The sequence below is a fragment of the Myxine glutinosa genome, chromosome 9 (assembly GCF_964187855.1).
Source record: "Myxine glutinosa chromosome 9, kmMyxGlut1.1, whole genome shotgun sequence".
Lineage (NCBI taxonomy): Eukaryota > Metazoa > Chordata > Myxini > Myxiniformes > Myxinidae > Myxine > Myxine glutinosa.
In genome coordinates this window covers 84,238,258-84,253,306 of record NC_136269.1, presented here as the reverse complement: position 1 = coordinate 84,253,306, position 15,049 = coordinate 84,238,258, and the positions used below count along the sequence as shown (strand labels likewise).

At 44.0% G+C, this 15,049-nt stretch overlaps 1 protein-coding gene across 8 annotated transcripts in view; it reads right to left on the bottom strand.

The window, feature by feature from the left end:
* The window catches only part of PRMT5 (protein arginine methyltransferase 5), a 93,018-nt gene that overhangs the window by 25,340 nt on the left and 52,629 nt on the right, over nt 1-15,049 (bottom strand). For 4 of the 8 annotated variants that reach the window (XM_068128938.2, XM_068128939.2, XM_068128936.2 and 1 more), the window contains 5 exons: nt 10,085-10,260; nt 9,857-9,966; nt 9,652-9,745; nt 5,866-5,982; nt 3,581-3,619 (listed from right to left, as the gene is read on the bottom strand). In XM_068128938.2, the coding sequence (XP_067985039.1) occupies nt 3,581-3,619; nt 5,866-5,982; nt 9,652-9,745; nt 9,857-9,966; nt 10,085-10,260 (536 nt within the window). The remainder of the gene's footprint in view (nt 1-3,580; nt 3,620-5,865; nt 5,983-9,651; nt 9,746-9,856; nt 9,967-10,084; nt 10,261-15,049) is intronic. The other 4 variants (XM_078784481.1, XM_078784482.1, XM_078784478.1 and 1 more) reach the window with 1 other exon arrangement.

Sequence of the window (15,049 nt, the reverse complement as noted above, 5' to 3'; positions counted from 1 at the left end):
ATAAAATCCTGGTGGTTTTAGGCTACGTTTTATTTTAATATCAATGGTTTAAAAAAAACCGCGCGAGCTGCAATTCCATGGTGTAGTTTGTGGCGGCGCTAGACGTTCGGGGTGTATTGCAATGGTTTGTCGGGTTTGGCTGTGGGTCCAGAATAGCTCCCATTTCCTTATGTTCTTCCACTTTTATTTTGATTCTTCTGTTACGTCGTCTTCCTTATCTACCTTATATCCCCCCCGACGAGGCCTCTACATAATTTCATGCGGCAGAATTTCGTGCATTTTGAGTGAAAGAAGTGAGACGAAGTTGTAGGAGGAAGAAGAGGCGCGGTCACTGTGGAGGCCTCGATCGTGAGTGGAAATGGCGGGAATTGCGTTTGTATCGCAAAGTAAAGGATCTGCATTCATTTCTGAACTTGCATTGGTGGATTGTTATACATCTGCATTATTTTTCATAAAAAAACTTTATGTTGAACTTGAAGGCTCCAAGCACGGACTATATATATAGCCCTCATTGAGGTAAAAATAAAAGTAAAAAGCCTGCTATCGCTTGCCAAGCTAGCTGTTCCCCCCCCCTCCCCCTCCACTCCCCCTCACCTCCCCCTCCCCTCCCCCCTTCTCGCCCCTCCCCTCTCCTCCTCCCTCCTCTTCTCCCCTCCTCCCCCTCCCCCCTCTTCTCCCCTCCCCTCTCCTCCTCCCTCCTCTTCTCCCCTCTCCTCCTCCCCCCTCCCCCCTCTTCTCCCCTCCCCCCCTCTTCTCCCCTCCCCACCCTCTCCTCCCCCCCCGTTCCCCTCCCCTTCCTCCTCCCCTCCCCCGTTCCCCCTCCCCTCCCCCGTTCCCCTCCCTCCTCCCCTCACCCGGCAATGCCGGGTACTTCCCATGGCCAGCTGTACGTGGGCTGCTCGAGGGTTGGAAAACCAAGCAATCTTTATGTCTTGGCACCAAGTAAGAAAACCAGAAATGTTGTATACCAAGAGGTTTTGAGAAATTGAAAATTGACAAAACGTCATGTAGGAAATGTACTGTGATATTGCTCTAAAATATACATGTTCTTTTCATCATATATTTGTATTATTCTTATTCAACCCGGGTACCTCAGCTGGTATGTATATATATGTATATATATATATATATACGCGCGCGCACGCACACACACACACACACACACACACACACACACACACACACACACACACACACACACACACACACACACACACACACACACACACACACACACACACACACACACACACACACGTTATGGACTGTGACCTTTCTTTTCTTCTTCCTCCTCCCCCCTCCCCCCTCCCCTCCTCCCTGTGAGTTCGACCAAGTGGTTTGGTCCACGGGTATAAAGCCTATGATTGGCTGTGGGGCAGGGGAGGGACCAGGAAGGTGATTCAGAGAGAGGGGCAATTTTGGAGGAGGACTCATGGCAGAGTGCCTTTTCATGTGTTTGTAGAGTTTTCAGCTGCAATCTCTCCACCTGAAGGTTGTGCCGGATCAACCCCTGCGGCCACCTCTGTACCTGAAGCTCCTCCAGTTCGGATCCCCAAACCTGGCCTTGAGTCGATAATGGAGGATACAGTACCGCTCCCATCTGCATCGTCTGGGTTTCTCCTCTTCGGACCTCTTCAGGACCACCAGACTGTAGGTCCTCCCTTCGGACTGACTACACAAGCAGCACCCTCCAGCTCTGGCTGCCTACTCATACCCTCTCATGCTGGCCCCAGGTCTGGCTGCCTACTCCTACCCTCTCGAGCTGGCCCTAGGCCTGGCTGCCTACTCCTTCCCTCTCATGCTGGCCTAATCCGGTTTTTTCCCTCTCTTCTCCTGTCTTTGTTTCCTTTTTCTTTGTGTGTTGAAATGGATTTTGGGTGTGATAACCTATAAATAAAGCCAGTGTGATTCAATGCTTGGCTTGGTGTGCTTCAGGCCGTAACAAATTTGGGGCTCGTCCGGGATCTGGATTATATGATACCTGTCTTGGATTTATTTTTTTCTTGCATTATTAGGTTTTCTCATTGGCAGATCATTTGACTTTTGTTTACGGTGCTGGTACTTCCATATTTACTGCAGTCGTACACAATGGCTGAGGAGATGGATTTTGAAGTGAAGAAATTTGTGGAGAAGGAGGGGCTATCGGTGCAAGATGTAGAACTGTTTCGTAAGGTAGAGTTACGAGCTGTAGCTGATCCTCTCGGGGTTAGTAGGACATCTGGTATGAAAAAGGCGGAGATTGTTTCGGCTATTGTCAGTCGCATGGGTTTAGAACCGTGGGTAAAGTTGAGGAGTGAAGCCTTGGAATTAGCCAGGATAGAATCAGAAAAAAGACAGCTCAGACTAAAGTTAGAAGACAAAGAAAGGCAAAGAGTTTGAAAGAGAAAAAGAAGAAAAGGAAAGAGAAAAAGAACGGCAACGAGAGTTTGAGTTAAGAAAACTAGGGCATGCCCGTACTATATCTATATCTAAAATTATATCCCCCCCCTCTATTTACATGAAATGGTTTGGTCCAAAGCGAACGGCTTGCGAGTGGTGACAATCCCCCCCCTCTATTTACATGCAATGGTTTGGTCCAAAGCGAACGGCTTCCGGAGTTTGGTAAAGAAATCGCCATCGCGTGCACAAACGCGCAGGAAAGCGAATGAATCGCAAATTCGTTTTTATTAGTTGTAAAACATAGTTTAACGCCAACATAGTTTGCAAACGTGAAATAAATGAATACGCTCTCAAATGTGCCATCCGAGGCAGAGTGTGCCCGCCACGTTCGGCACACGCGATCGTTCGCTGCTCTCTGATTGGTTGAATCGTTTTTTGGACATAGCTCGGTAAGTAATTGTCCGATTAATATGAAACCTTGAAAAGGCACATCCTCGGGTCCCCAGCAATATACCTGGCAAGTTAAAAGTATATCGGACCCGTGGTTGTCGAGAAACAGCGGTCACAGACAAACGTACAAACGTACAAACGTACAGACAGAGATTACTGGAATTATAGATAGATTAGAAATTCAGATGGGACAGGCCCAACCGGTTTCCATCGATTCAGGTGGGGGTCCAAATGATCTCTCCCGTTCCTTTGATGTGGCCCGGAACATTAGGCTTGGTCCCAAGTTTAACGAGGAGGAAGTGGAAACGTTTTTTCTGTCTTTTGAAAAGATAGCCAAACGTCTTCAGTGGCCCGTACAATACTGGACCCTGCTACTACAAACTGGGTTCGTAGGGAGAGGCCAGGAAGTGTATTCAGCTCTGTCGGAGGATCAGTCGGAGAATTATGAGGCTGTTAAAAGGGCTGTGTTGTCAGCCTATGAGCAAGTTCCGGAAGCTTACAGGCAGAAGTTCCGAGCCTTAAAAACACAGGCTGGGCAGACATTTGTTGAATTTGCGAGGGAGAAGGAAATGAGTTTTGATCGGTGGTATCGTTCTCTGCAAGTGTATAGGACCTATGGTAATCTAAGGGAGGTTATCTTGATGGAAGAGTTTAGGAACAGTATCCCCTTGGACATTAGGACACACCTTATGGATCACAAGGTTGGTGAGTTCAAAAAAGCTGCTGTTGGTGCAGATGATTATGAACTTACCCATAGGAGAGGCCTTGGTTTTCTTCGTTACGGTACTACCTGGGATAACAAGAAGGGGGTTAGTGAGGACCGGTCAGAGGGGGAGTGGACAGACCATAGGGGTCCATTGGTGCGGCCGTCTCTGGGTAGGCAGTCTTAGTGGTCGAGTCCAGGCATCTCGCCGGGGAACGGCCCTAACGTGTTATTACTGTAAACAGAGGGGACATCTGAAGTCGAATTGTTGGAAATTGCAAAGGGGGGAGAAGCAGGGAGACTCCGTTAGACCTATTGCATTGGTTCGAACCAAAGTGGACAGCCACAGTGATCGTGCCTTTTCAGTTAAGGCTGAGGATACTGCTGACCTTACAAGCCCCATACAGGACCGTTATAAACCCGTGTCAAAGGGTCAAGTGTCTTGGGATGGGGAAGTCAAGTCCGTAGTTATTCTGAGGGATACTGGGGCTGCCCAGTTGTTGATGTTGTCTAATATTTTACCATTGACTGAGTAGTTCGGTGAAAGCGAGTACCTTAATCCAGGGCATTGCAGGTCGTTATGTCCCAGTCCCCTTACATAGGGTGAACTTGAAGTCTGATTTGGTCACAGGACCTGTGATGGTAGGAATAGTCCCCACTCTCCCCATAGAGGGTATTAGTTTCCTACTGCGAAATGATTTGGCTGGCGATAGGGTTTGTGTTTCCCCAGTAGTGAAAGAGATTCCTCGAAGAGACTGATAACCCTAACCTTCAGGACTACGTATGTACTTTCCGGGAAAGACTTACCATCGCCTGCAATGTCACCAAGGAACATTTGAAAGTATCTCAGCGAGTAATGAGGGCCCGTTTTGACCTGAATACGACAGCTCGTAATTTTAGGCCTGGAGACAAAGTGCTAGTTTTACTACCTCTGCCTGGAGAGCCACTATTGGTGAAGTTTCGCGGTCCCTACTTGGTCGAAAATAAGCTGAGTGAGGTGAACTACATGGTGCGGACCCATGACAGACGGAAACCCCGCCGGGTGTGCCATGTTAATATGCTTGAAAGGTACTATGAGCGTGAGGCCGACCTCGGCCGGCCAGTTGGTAGGTCATATAAAGCATCAAGATATTGACTCGAGCGAATCAGACAGCGTTGCTCTACAAGAACCTGAGAGGGAACCGATGGGGGCTTTTACCCCCCCCCCCCCCCGTGAGTTAGACCAAGTGGTTTGTGTGTAAAAATGGATTTTGGGTGCGATAACCTATAAATAAAGCCGGTGTGAATGAATGCTTGGCTTGGTGTGCTTCAGGCCGTAACAGAGCACTTTACACGCTGCTTGGTAATGGTTGCCATCTCTGAGCTCCCAAAGTTAATCACAGCAAAACTTTATGGCATCACATTTTTATTAACCACTATATACCTTAATAGGGGATTTAAACCAGTCATTTTCCACGATTCATAACTTATAAACACACGAGCCACCATCTGTTGTGGGGAAAGGATAGGAGTCCAGAGAGAGTGGTGAGATGGGAGGAGGCAGAGGAAGGGGTGGAGCATACGGTAGCTCATTATTAAAAATAATGTTGAAAAATGTAGTTTAAAAATAACAGGACGCTGTGCCATTCGATATGCCACACGGATTGATTGGAGAAGCAATTTAAAACGTATCAATTCACAGTCACTCAATAGCGCCAATCCACCAATTGCAGGCACGGCATCGATCCAACATGGTATCCACTACATGTGTGCACAAGGCACTATGACATCATTATGTAGCACTTTATAATCAGAATTGGTAGATTTACTTATTTAAATCGGTAATTGTTTATTGTAAAAAAAAAAAAAAAAAAAAAAAAAATATATATAATCGGCCCTGCACTAATAAATATTTGATAAATTATAAAAGAAGAATGGGAAATTGATAATGAAAATAGACATCAAACCTCAAGTATTAGGTGTACCGGAAAGTAATGTTGCTTTTTAAGCTGTGTTCACACAGCATAAAAAAAAACAAAAAAAACATTACTTTCCTGTACACCTAATAGATTGTGAAAACATTCAATGTATTTTGCCAGTGCTGAAAGGCTTTTCAAATTGGAGTTTTCAGATTAAAAACGAGTACTATTTCAGAACTTTGCACAGGTATGACACCAAAATATTTAACAGGCAAAAACTTCATGTTTCAAAAGCACAGCAATGATGCAACCAGCAGCCACAGGCTGTATAGTAAATGATAATAATAAAGTGCAGAATCAATGACGTTAAAATATATCTGTTTGTCAAAGTCTACAGCGGTTGCACGAAATAGAAATCACATTGGCGCAACTTACTGAGTGTCACGCCAGCATACAACTCCGTCTCAAAGTATCCGGCGAAGCCGTGGAGCACACCATCCATTGTAGAAGTGAAATTCAGGACCTTGTACCGACCGTTATCATGAGTTTCATCTGCAAAAGAGATAAAAAGCGTTCAATTCTTGACGATTCTCATTAACAGATTATCCCAACATTAACAAATAATGTAAAATAAAAGATATTTGGTCTGAGAAAGAACTGAGCATATTTGGTTACACTCTACTTACTTACTTATTCTCATTGGGTCTTTCAACACAAGGCCGAAAGTGTTCATTTTAGCTCCAGGTTTATGCTTCATGAGAACATTTTAGGTAATCATTCAAGTCTACAGGTTATGACATAAAAAGAGAGTTCACAGTACACCTTGCCCCACACAGTCTTGAGAAAAAGGGCATGGGAAGGGTCTTTTCAGCTCTTGCTTTGCGTTTCCAAGTATAATCTATATTTCCATGCACGAGCACGTTTCTAGTCATGAGCCACAATTTTGTCTGAGTCTCCATATATCCACCAACCTGAGAGCACGAGGGATAGTTTTGATTGGTCGAGATGGCATAATATTTTGGCCAAGTACTGCTAATTAAACTGAAAGTTTATTTCTGCTGATGCACCGTCTTTTACACCACCTTATTCAACACGTTAAAATAGTTATTTGGGCCTGTTGTTTGTGTCCTTTATGACGTCCCTAAAAACAGTATGTTTCCTGAACGGAATGATTTTCAGTCTTGTTTGACTGCCAAACAGGCAGACAGACCAAAAAATTACCTTACTCCTCTGTGCGCATGCGCGATCGGGATGAGATTCTGTACAATTTGATGAGACAAAGTACTGTACTGCAAAAATGCACATTTGTGTCCTGATTAATGTTCCACAGTGTTCAAAAGATATAGTCTGGTGTTGGCTTAGCGGTTAGGGTGCCGGCTTGGATTCCTAGGATCCTGGGTTCGAATCCCGATCGATCGCTGAATTAACGCCAGGGGGGTTGACTCAGCCTGTCATCCTTCCGAGGTCGGCAAATTGAGTACCAGCTTGCTGGGATGAATGATCACGGTGTGTACCCCGATTCAGAATAGATACACCGTATCCCTGCGCATCGTAAGAGGCGACCAAGGGTTGGCGTCAGGAAGGGCATCCGGCCATAAAAACAGGGAACCATGATTGTCATGGGGCCCGCAAGGCTAACCCCCGCTCTAGCGGGGAAAAAGGCCTTAAAACGATCATTCATTCATTCAGTGTTCAAAAGATAACATTCAAATGTAATTGAGTAGTTCCTTAATCATTGACCAACGTCTGTACACAGACAGAGAGGGGTAGTGAACCTATTGCTTAAGCCAGCTTTGCACGACGCACATGTGGTACCTGGAATGCACTCAATGGAGGTGCTGACTCATACCGTTGTTTTCTACTCATGCAATACCGCTCTAGAAGGTGCCAAACAATGCTGTCGTGTCGCCACTGTGTAAATATAATCTTGTATTGCCGACGAAGTCGCCGGAGGCATTATTCTTTATGAGCTCAATATTGAACTCATCCGAGACATTCACCATATGATCCTCTGTGCCATATTTGGCAATTCGAGCTGTCCCCGTTCTGCAGTTATTTTGCCGATATACAGTCATGTGAAAAAGTAAGTACACCCCATGTAAAGTTTTGACTTTTTCAACATATTTCAACATACAGCTATTTGATCTTCATTTAAACAATATTGATAGATAAAGGTGATATAATAAAACAAATATCATGAAACATTTGCATTTTGTAGTCCATTGTATAATTTAAATAAACATAAATGCAAATTTCGCATGTGGAAAAAGTATGTACACCCCTACATTTATCCCTACTTCAAATACCTAAAATTAGAATCAGGTGCACCAGCTCAGGTGCAAATGATTAGAACATCGTAGAGAGGATCTTGGAGGAACCTGTCTTATTAAAACCTCAGACATTTAGTTTGGTTTGCTCTTTTTTGTTGAAGTGTGTGGCGTCACCATGCCGAGATAGTTCTCTATCTCGTTCTCTGAGGCCTTCAGAAAGAAGGTTATAGATGCCTACGGGTCTGGGAAGGGATTTAAAATGATCTCCAAACAATTTGAAATCAATCATTCGACTGTCCGGAAGATCATCTACAAATGGAGAAGATTACAAACAACTGCCAACTTGTTCAGGCCAGCCCACCCCAGCAAGTTCAGCCCGAGAGCAGACCGCAAGATGCTGAAAGAAGTCTCTAAGAACCCCAGAATGTCATCACGGGACGTACAGGTAGCTCTTGCCACTGTCGATGTCAAAGTGCACGAGTCTACCATTAGAAAGAGGCTGCACAAATTTGATCTACATGTGAGGTGTGCCAGGAGGAAACCTTTGCTGTCCAGAAAGAACATCAGGGAAAGGCTAAAGTTTGCCAATGACCACCTTGGCAAAGACCAGCACTTCTGGAACAATGTGCTCTGGACAGACGAGTCAAAGGTAGAGCTATTTGGCCACAGTACCAGAAGACATGTTTGGCGAAAACCAAAGAGAGCATTTGACCACAATAACCTGATACCAACTGTAAAGCATGGTGGTGGAAATATTATGGTTTGGGGCAGCTTTGCTGCATCAGGGCCTGGACAGCTCACCATCATATAATCCACTATGAATTCTTCATTGTACCAGAGGGTGCTTGAGGATAATGTGAGGCCATCTGTCGGAAAGTTGAAGCTTAACCGAAGGTGGGACCTTGCAACATGACAATGACCCTAAACATACCAGTATATCCACCAAGGAATGGCTGAAAAGAAAGAAATGGAGGGTTCTGGAATGGCCAAGTCAAAGCCCGGATCTAAATCCCATCGAGATGTTGTGGGGCGGGGGGATTTGAAACAAGCTGTGCATGCAAGAAACCCCTCAAACATCGCACAGCTGAAAGAATTCTGCATGGAGGAGTCGGCAAAAATTTCTCCCAGTCGATGTCAGAGACTGGTTGACAGTTATAAGAAACGTGTACTTGAGGTTGTTTCTGCCAAAGGGGGAAATACCACCTATTAGAGCCAAGGGTGTACTTACTTTTTCCACATGTGAAATTTGCATTTATGTTTATTTAAATTATACAATGGATGACAAAATGTAAATGTTTCATGATATTTGTTATATTATATCACTTTTATCTATCAATATTGTTGAAATGAAGATCAAATAGCTGTATGTTGAAATATGTTGAAAAAGTCAAAACTTTACATGGGGTGTACTTACTTTTTCGTGTGACTGTAGACAAACCCACAGACGGGATGATCGCAATATTCCGCACTCAGCCTACATCCACAGGGTGAGTAATAATAACTTATTAGTCAAGGAGGAACAGCCACATAGTGTGATGTTATCGACATTCATTGGTAATGAAATGGCTTTGCGACGAAGAAGCATTTGAATGGTGCACAGCACATACAAAAAAACAATTAATTTATTCGGATCCAATTACATAAGGGCCTGACAAATGCTTCAAGTCATGTTCTTTGGTGGGAACAAAACGGTGTTACCTGTAGCCACTTTATCTGGGCCCATATAACATTCCCATCTGAGCATTTAGCTCACAATGCAGCATTTTCAGGTCAAAATCCCATAACAAGTGCACCGATATGTCCAAGTCTCCTAACGTTTTTATAATTCATGAAAACATTGTTTCACACAGAATGGGAACTTCAACAATGATATATCTCTCACACACGCATGCACACGCAATAATAAATGAGATGACAGGAGGAGCTGCGGTGAGGTAGCTCTTATCCATACCTCGATTGGGGTGTGTGAAGGAGAAGCAAGGCTGTGGCTCGGCGAGCTCAGAATAATTGTGCAAACGAACAACATACGGCATTTCAAACTGGGCCTGCAAAAAATGGATTTCATGCCAAATAGCTGCGTCACTGCACAGCAAATCTTTCCGAACGTCACATAAATAGACAAAGGTACAATGTCCGGCACAGACGTGCAAATATACCTCAGGGTCACGGTCCTTCTCTCGACAAGCACGAACTTCATTGTACAGCTTGGATGAGGAAATGGGGGTGAGGTAAGACGTGTAGGACGAGGGGATGCTCACGCCATCCTCTGCAGCAGAACACATGTACCAAGTTACCTTGAGGGTCATTCAAACCATATTATATAGCTCTCACTTATTTTTCTAGCTACACCCAAACTCCTAGCTCCTGCAGTCTCCGATACTCACTATGCAGAAACTGTGTGACACCATCCAGACACTCTGGGGAAAGCTCGTTGTCCCCAAACGACCCCAGGAGTTCACTAATAAGCACATCAGCCAGCTCAGGCGCATTCCATCGGCGCATGTCCGACGATATTACATGCACTTGATTTCCCCACTCCTCCTCCTTCCAATTTAGCAGCCTAAAAGAAGAGGACAAAGATCGCTAGGAAATGGATAAAACTTTTCATGCAAGTCCACAGATTATTGATGAAGGGAGTGGGGGGGGGGGTAGGGTGCATCAAACGCCCCATGATTTTCAAAAAGTTGTTGTATTTTAATGTCTATTCCCTCAAATGTTACACTTGTTGGTAGAAGTATGTATGCAAAAAATAGATGAAATCAGAGGTGGTCCTGGGTGGCCACCGGCCACTTTTATATATTTAGGGCCATTTAGGGCCACAGCTAAACTACTTTACAAGATAATGTAAAATTAACTACAAGATAATGTAAAATTAACCATTATACCTATATACAAAAGTAAAGTCCTACTTTTACTAAATGCCTAATATCAAACAGTTAAAACAACCTTACATGTCAATGTAAAATTAACCAAAATCGTTCTTCATATTACAAAGTTGTAGTACAGTGTTGTAGTATTGTACTTTCATTGATTAAAAGTTTGAAAATGTATTAAGCACAACGCCAATGTCACTACTCCAACTTTGCTCGTTTCCGCAAATTTGGCCTCGCTTTGCGGTCACATTCAACCACTTGAAGAAGATTTTGGAAGTGGTCTTCTCTTCTTGCAGTTGAGACAAAATCAGTTGCGAGCTTTACTGCTCTCTCCGCAGGGTCATTCACAACATTAAGCCCATCCACAATGGACTTGGCTGCCTTGAAGTGCTCATTGTTCTGCCAAGTGTCAACATCCTCTGTTAGGAAGGTCATATCTAGGTGAAGAAGGTTTACTGTAAACCACGAGTCCTCGTTCACAAGATCAGCCAGGGTTGTCGCTTCTGTAATTTTTGGAAATTACGGTTTGCCATATCCAGAACCGTAGCGGTGTTTTGGAGTGCTTGGCATTTCATCTGGTTGTATGGCCAGTAACACATCTGCAAGGGCACGACGATCCTTTTGAGGAATTGCATTGCTGAACAGTGCCAAAACAACCAGTTCTGGGGTTAAATACCACAAATGTCTATCAAAGGCTTTCACAGCGCTGACTGAAATGGTTGAGTTGACAGCTTTATAGTTGAGCAGAGTCTTGTAAAAGCACAAATCAAACCATGGGGCATTTGAAGCAGACTGACATATGAGCCACCAATCACAATAAATATAAACAACAAAAACAACAAACTCCTTCAGTTTTTTCTGTTGATGTTGTGTTGTTACAGTTCCTCGAGGTAGTAGAGAAATTTGCTCTTCAAGTAGGCATATTTTGATGGAATAAAGAATCTTTGACATCCACCTTGCTTTATGCATGGCCCCTGGTCTGTGGAGTGTTCCTTGTTTTGTGACATCATCATCGAGGACTACCTGGCAGAGTTGTGCCATTTCCTTGTAGTCTTCCCTACAGTATGAAGCGCTTGTGCGGATTGTGCTTAAAACCTTGTTTTTGCAGGATAAAAGCAGCTGTTGTGCATAGTCATTGTACATGGAAATGTCAATTTTGGTTAAACTTTCATTCTTTGCATGCGATATGCGTTCCCAATTCTTCTGGAATTTTTGGAACAAAGATACTTCTGGAGACTTTGATGCCTCAATTTTGAGAACGTCAAACACATGATCCAGGATTACCTCTCCAACATGATGGCGACATGCACACCACAGAAGAGCACGGTCCAGTTTTGATTGAATGGTAACACAGGCAGCTGTAACATGTCCAGTGTTTGATGCTGTTGTGTCAAAACATAAGTTGACAACTGATTGTTTGCACTTCCATGAATGTAGATACGTGTAAGTGTGCTCGGCAATGATGTCACCTGATGACCTATCACTTCCAGGAGGATATCTAGCCACCCCCAGTAGCTTTACATCAGTGGCATTCCCAACCAACACTGGCAAACTTTCTTCCTTGACATTCTTGTTTGTGAGCGTTGGTATCTGCTTGCCATCCCAGTGAAGTGTTGCAGCTGTTGGGGCGATCCAATTTTCTTGAATATCTTTGGCAATAGCACTTGTTATTGATCGTCGAGCCTTATCAGCAGTTGAGTACGACTTGGCCACACGACGTGGATCACCTCCTGCCTCTTGAATTACAGCTTTGGTGAGCGCAACCTGTTGAACAGGAGTTATGTTTAGTCGAGTAGCAACAGACACAACTGAATGTCTTTTCAGAATATCATGAGGAATAAAGGCAGATGTACCTGCATATGTTGATCTGTGGTGACTACGCTTCCTTTGAAACTCTGGAATCGCCTCTTCTTCAGTTTCTTCCAAGCTATCTGCAGAGTCACTATCATTAGAGCATACAGAACTAATTGTCATCTCTTGTACACTGGATGATTCATGACGTTCTCGTCTTGAAGCTTCCGCTAAGAGGCGTTTTTCTTTTCTATGATCTTTATCAACTTTCTTCTTGTCAACACCACCAAATGAGGCTACTCTGTCAGATTTCATTGACTCTAAAAATACTCTATCTTCCTCATTCTTAATGTTTGTCATTGCATCTTTTGTCCATACACCAAAGGTCTTATCAAGACGTTCATTCATGGTTTGCAACTTAGCCAAAGTGCTTGGAGATTCTCGGCGAGAAACAGGTATTTGACGCAATTTGTTATTGTCATTAAGAAGGTCAAGTATTAGTTTGCAGCATTGATGGTCTGAAAGCATAGGAATATTTGCTTTAGTGTAGAATTTTTTCAGCTGGATAAGGACGATGCTGGCAGATTTCCATTTCAGTGGCTGAGTTTGTTTGCCTTCACATATTTCTTTCTGGATGTACCACGTCACGCATCGAAGAACCTGCCGGCAAGTTGGGAGGCGGACTCCTGTCAATGTACCATCTGCTTCTGTAAAAGCATTGCCAAGACCAAAAATGGCACTTGCTAATCTGGTCTTCTTATCTGCCATCTGAAAGAAAATAAAGGATATTATTAGACTACTAGTATGGGACCCACGATTAGACCTCCGATTTCATTCATGTAAAAATACAAACTAATTATCAAACCATAGTTTTTTGCATAAAATTGTTATATTTGTATTCCTCTCATCAAGACCTTCAATTTGATACCAAACATGACTAGGTTTGGGTGTAAAATAACAAAATCAAACATTTTTACATAGTGCGGCCCCGAAAATGGCCCTAAATATATAAAAGTGGCCGGTGGCCACCCAGGACCACCTCTGATTTCATTTATTTTTTGCATACATACTTCTACCAACAAGTGTAACATTTGAGAGAATAGACATTAAAATCCAAGAACCTAAGGGCGTTTGATGCACCCTAGGGGGGGGGGGGGCATGAACCACCTTTAGAGGCCGTTTTTCCCCGCAGAGCAGGGGTTGGCCTTTTTCTGGGCACCTTGGTCCCCTTTTTGAAGCAATGTTTTAAGGCCGGATGCCCTTCCTGCCGCCAACCCTGTTAGTCGCCCCTTGCGACACACAGGGAATTACCAGTGAACTGGTACTCAATTTGCCGACCACGGAAGGATGACAGGCTGAGTCAACCCCCCTGGCGTTAATTCAGTGATTGACCGGGATTCGAACCCAACAAATTTTGGCCTAAGCAAGTCGGGTGAATGGAATGTTACCAGAGACTAGGTCTGTGCAAACAGACAACTTTTCATAAAGGCGTTCATCATATAGCAATTACAGCTTGTTCTGCAGTAACCACCATTCCCAATGCGTTAAATTAACATTTCACTTCTACTGAACAAATGTCAATCAAATTTAGCATGTTGCCTCAAGGTACTCCAAATAGGGTTTCTGCCTGGCTTGCACATCTGGGTGAGGGGGTTCAGGGTGGAGAGAAGACCCCAATTCTGTTGATGTAAATGTATATTGTATAGCATCACCCGGTATTACAAATAATCTTGTACATCACCGTAGAACCCCAAAATGCACCAATTCGCCATTCGCAGAACCCGCCAAGGGGTTAGGTGGTTTATAAAATGTCACCTGCTTCGACATTTGCGGCGCCTATGCTCCGGCTATTCACAGTTTTTGTGGGCATCCACAGCCACCAACCCCCACAATGGTCACACTACCCACCCCTCCCCCATCTACCCACAAACCTATGCATGGATTTGTGTACGCGGCATGTCCTGGGTCGTACTCTCCTAGTCCTGCGGTCTTTATGTGCTGCGATTCCTCGAGCTCGTGAACTTTTGCGCTCATTGTTTCAAGTTGATCGTGGTGTCTATGCGTACAAGTAGTGCAGATGTGTCTGCTCCCAAGAGGCAGAAAAAAAAAACTGCTTGACCAACCACAGAGGTGAGAGTGTAGCCTCTGTGGGCAGACTATTGTATGAACGAGTCCACTGTCCGATAGGTAAAGAAAAACGAGAAGCCGATTTGGAAAGTGTCGGGGCTGGCTATCGCAGCACCCAGTGCCAAAGTCGTTAAGCAGGTCAAGGACGTCCATTTCGAAAAAAAATGGAGAAGGCAAAGAATGCATTAATGAAGACTTGAGGACAATGCGCAGAAAAACGTGCCTTTAAAGTGGGCCAATAATTTGTGAAAAGGCAAAGCACATGTATGTTCATATAGCTAGCGCAGCTGGTGCTGCTAACACAAGTAATGTGGGTTTGAGTGGCCCCAATCCTTTCCAAGTTAGCAGATGATGGCTTGACCAGTTCAAGAAGTGGTAAAACCTCCACAATGTTAATCTCACAGGTGAGCGTGCCTCAGGAGATCATGAGGCAGCTACAACTTTCCCTGTTCAACTTGCACAGCTGATTCATTAGCATCATCACATCAAAAGTAAATAAAAACTGAATACAGTACCTACTGTTGTTGTTTTTATTTTCAAGCATTTTCATGAAGCTAA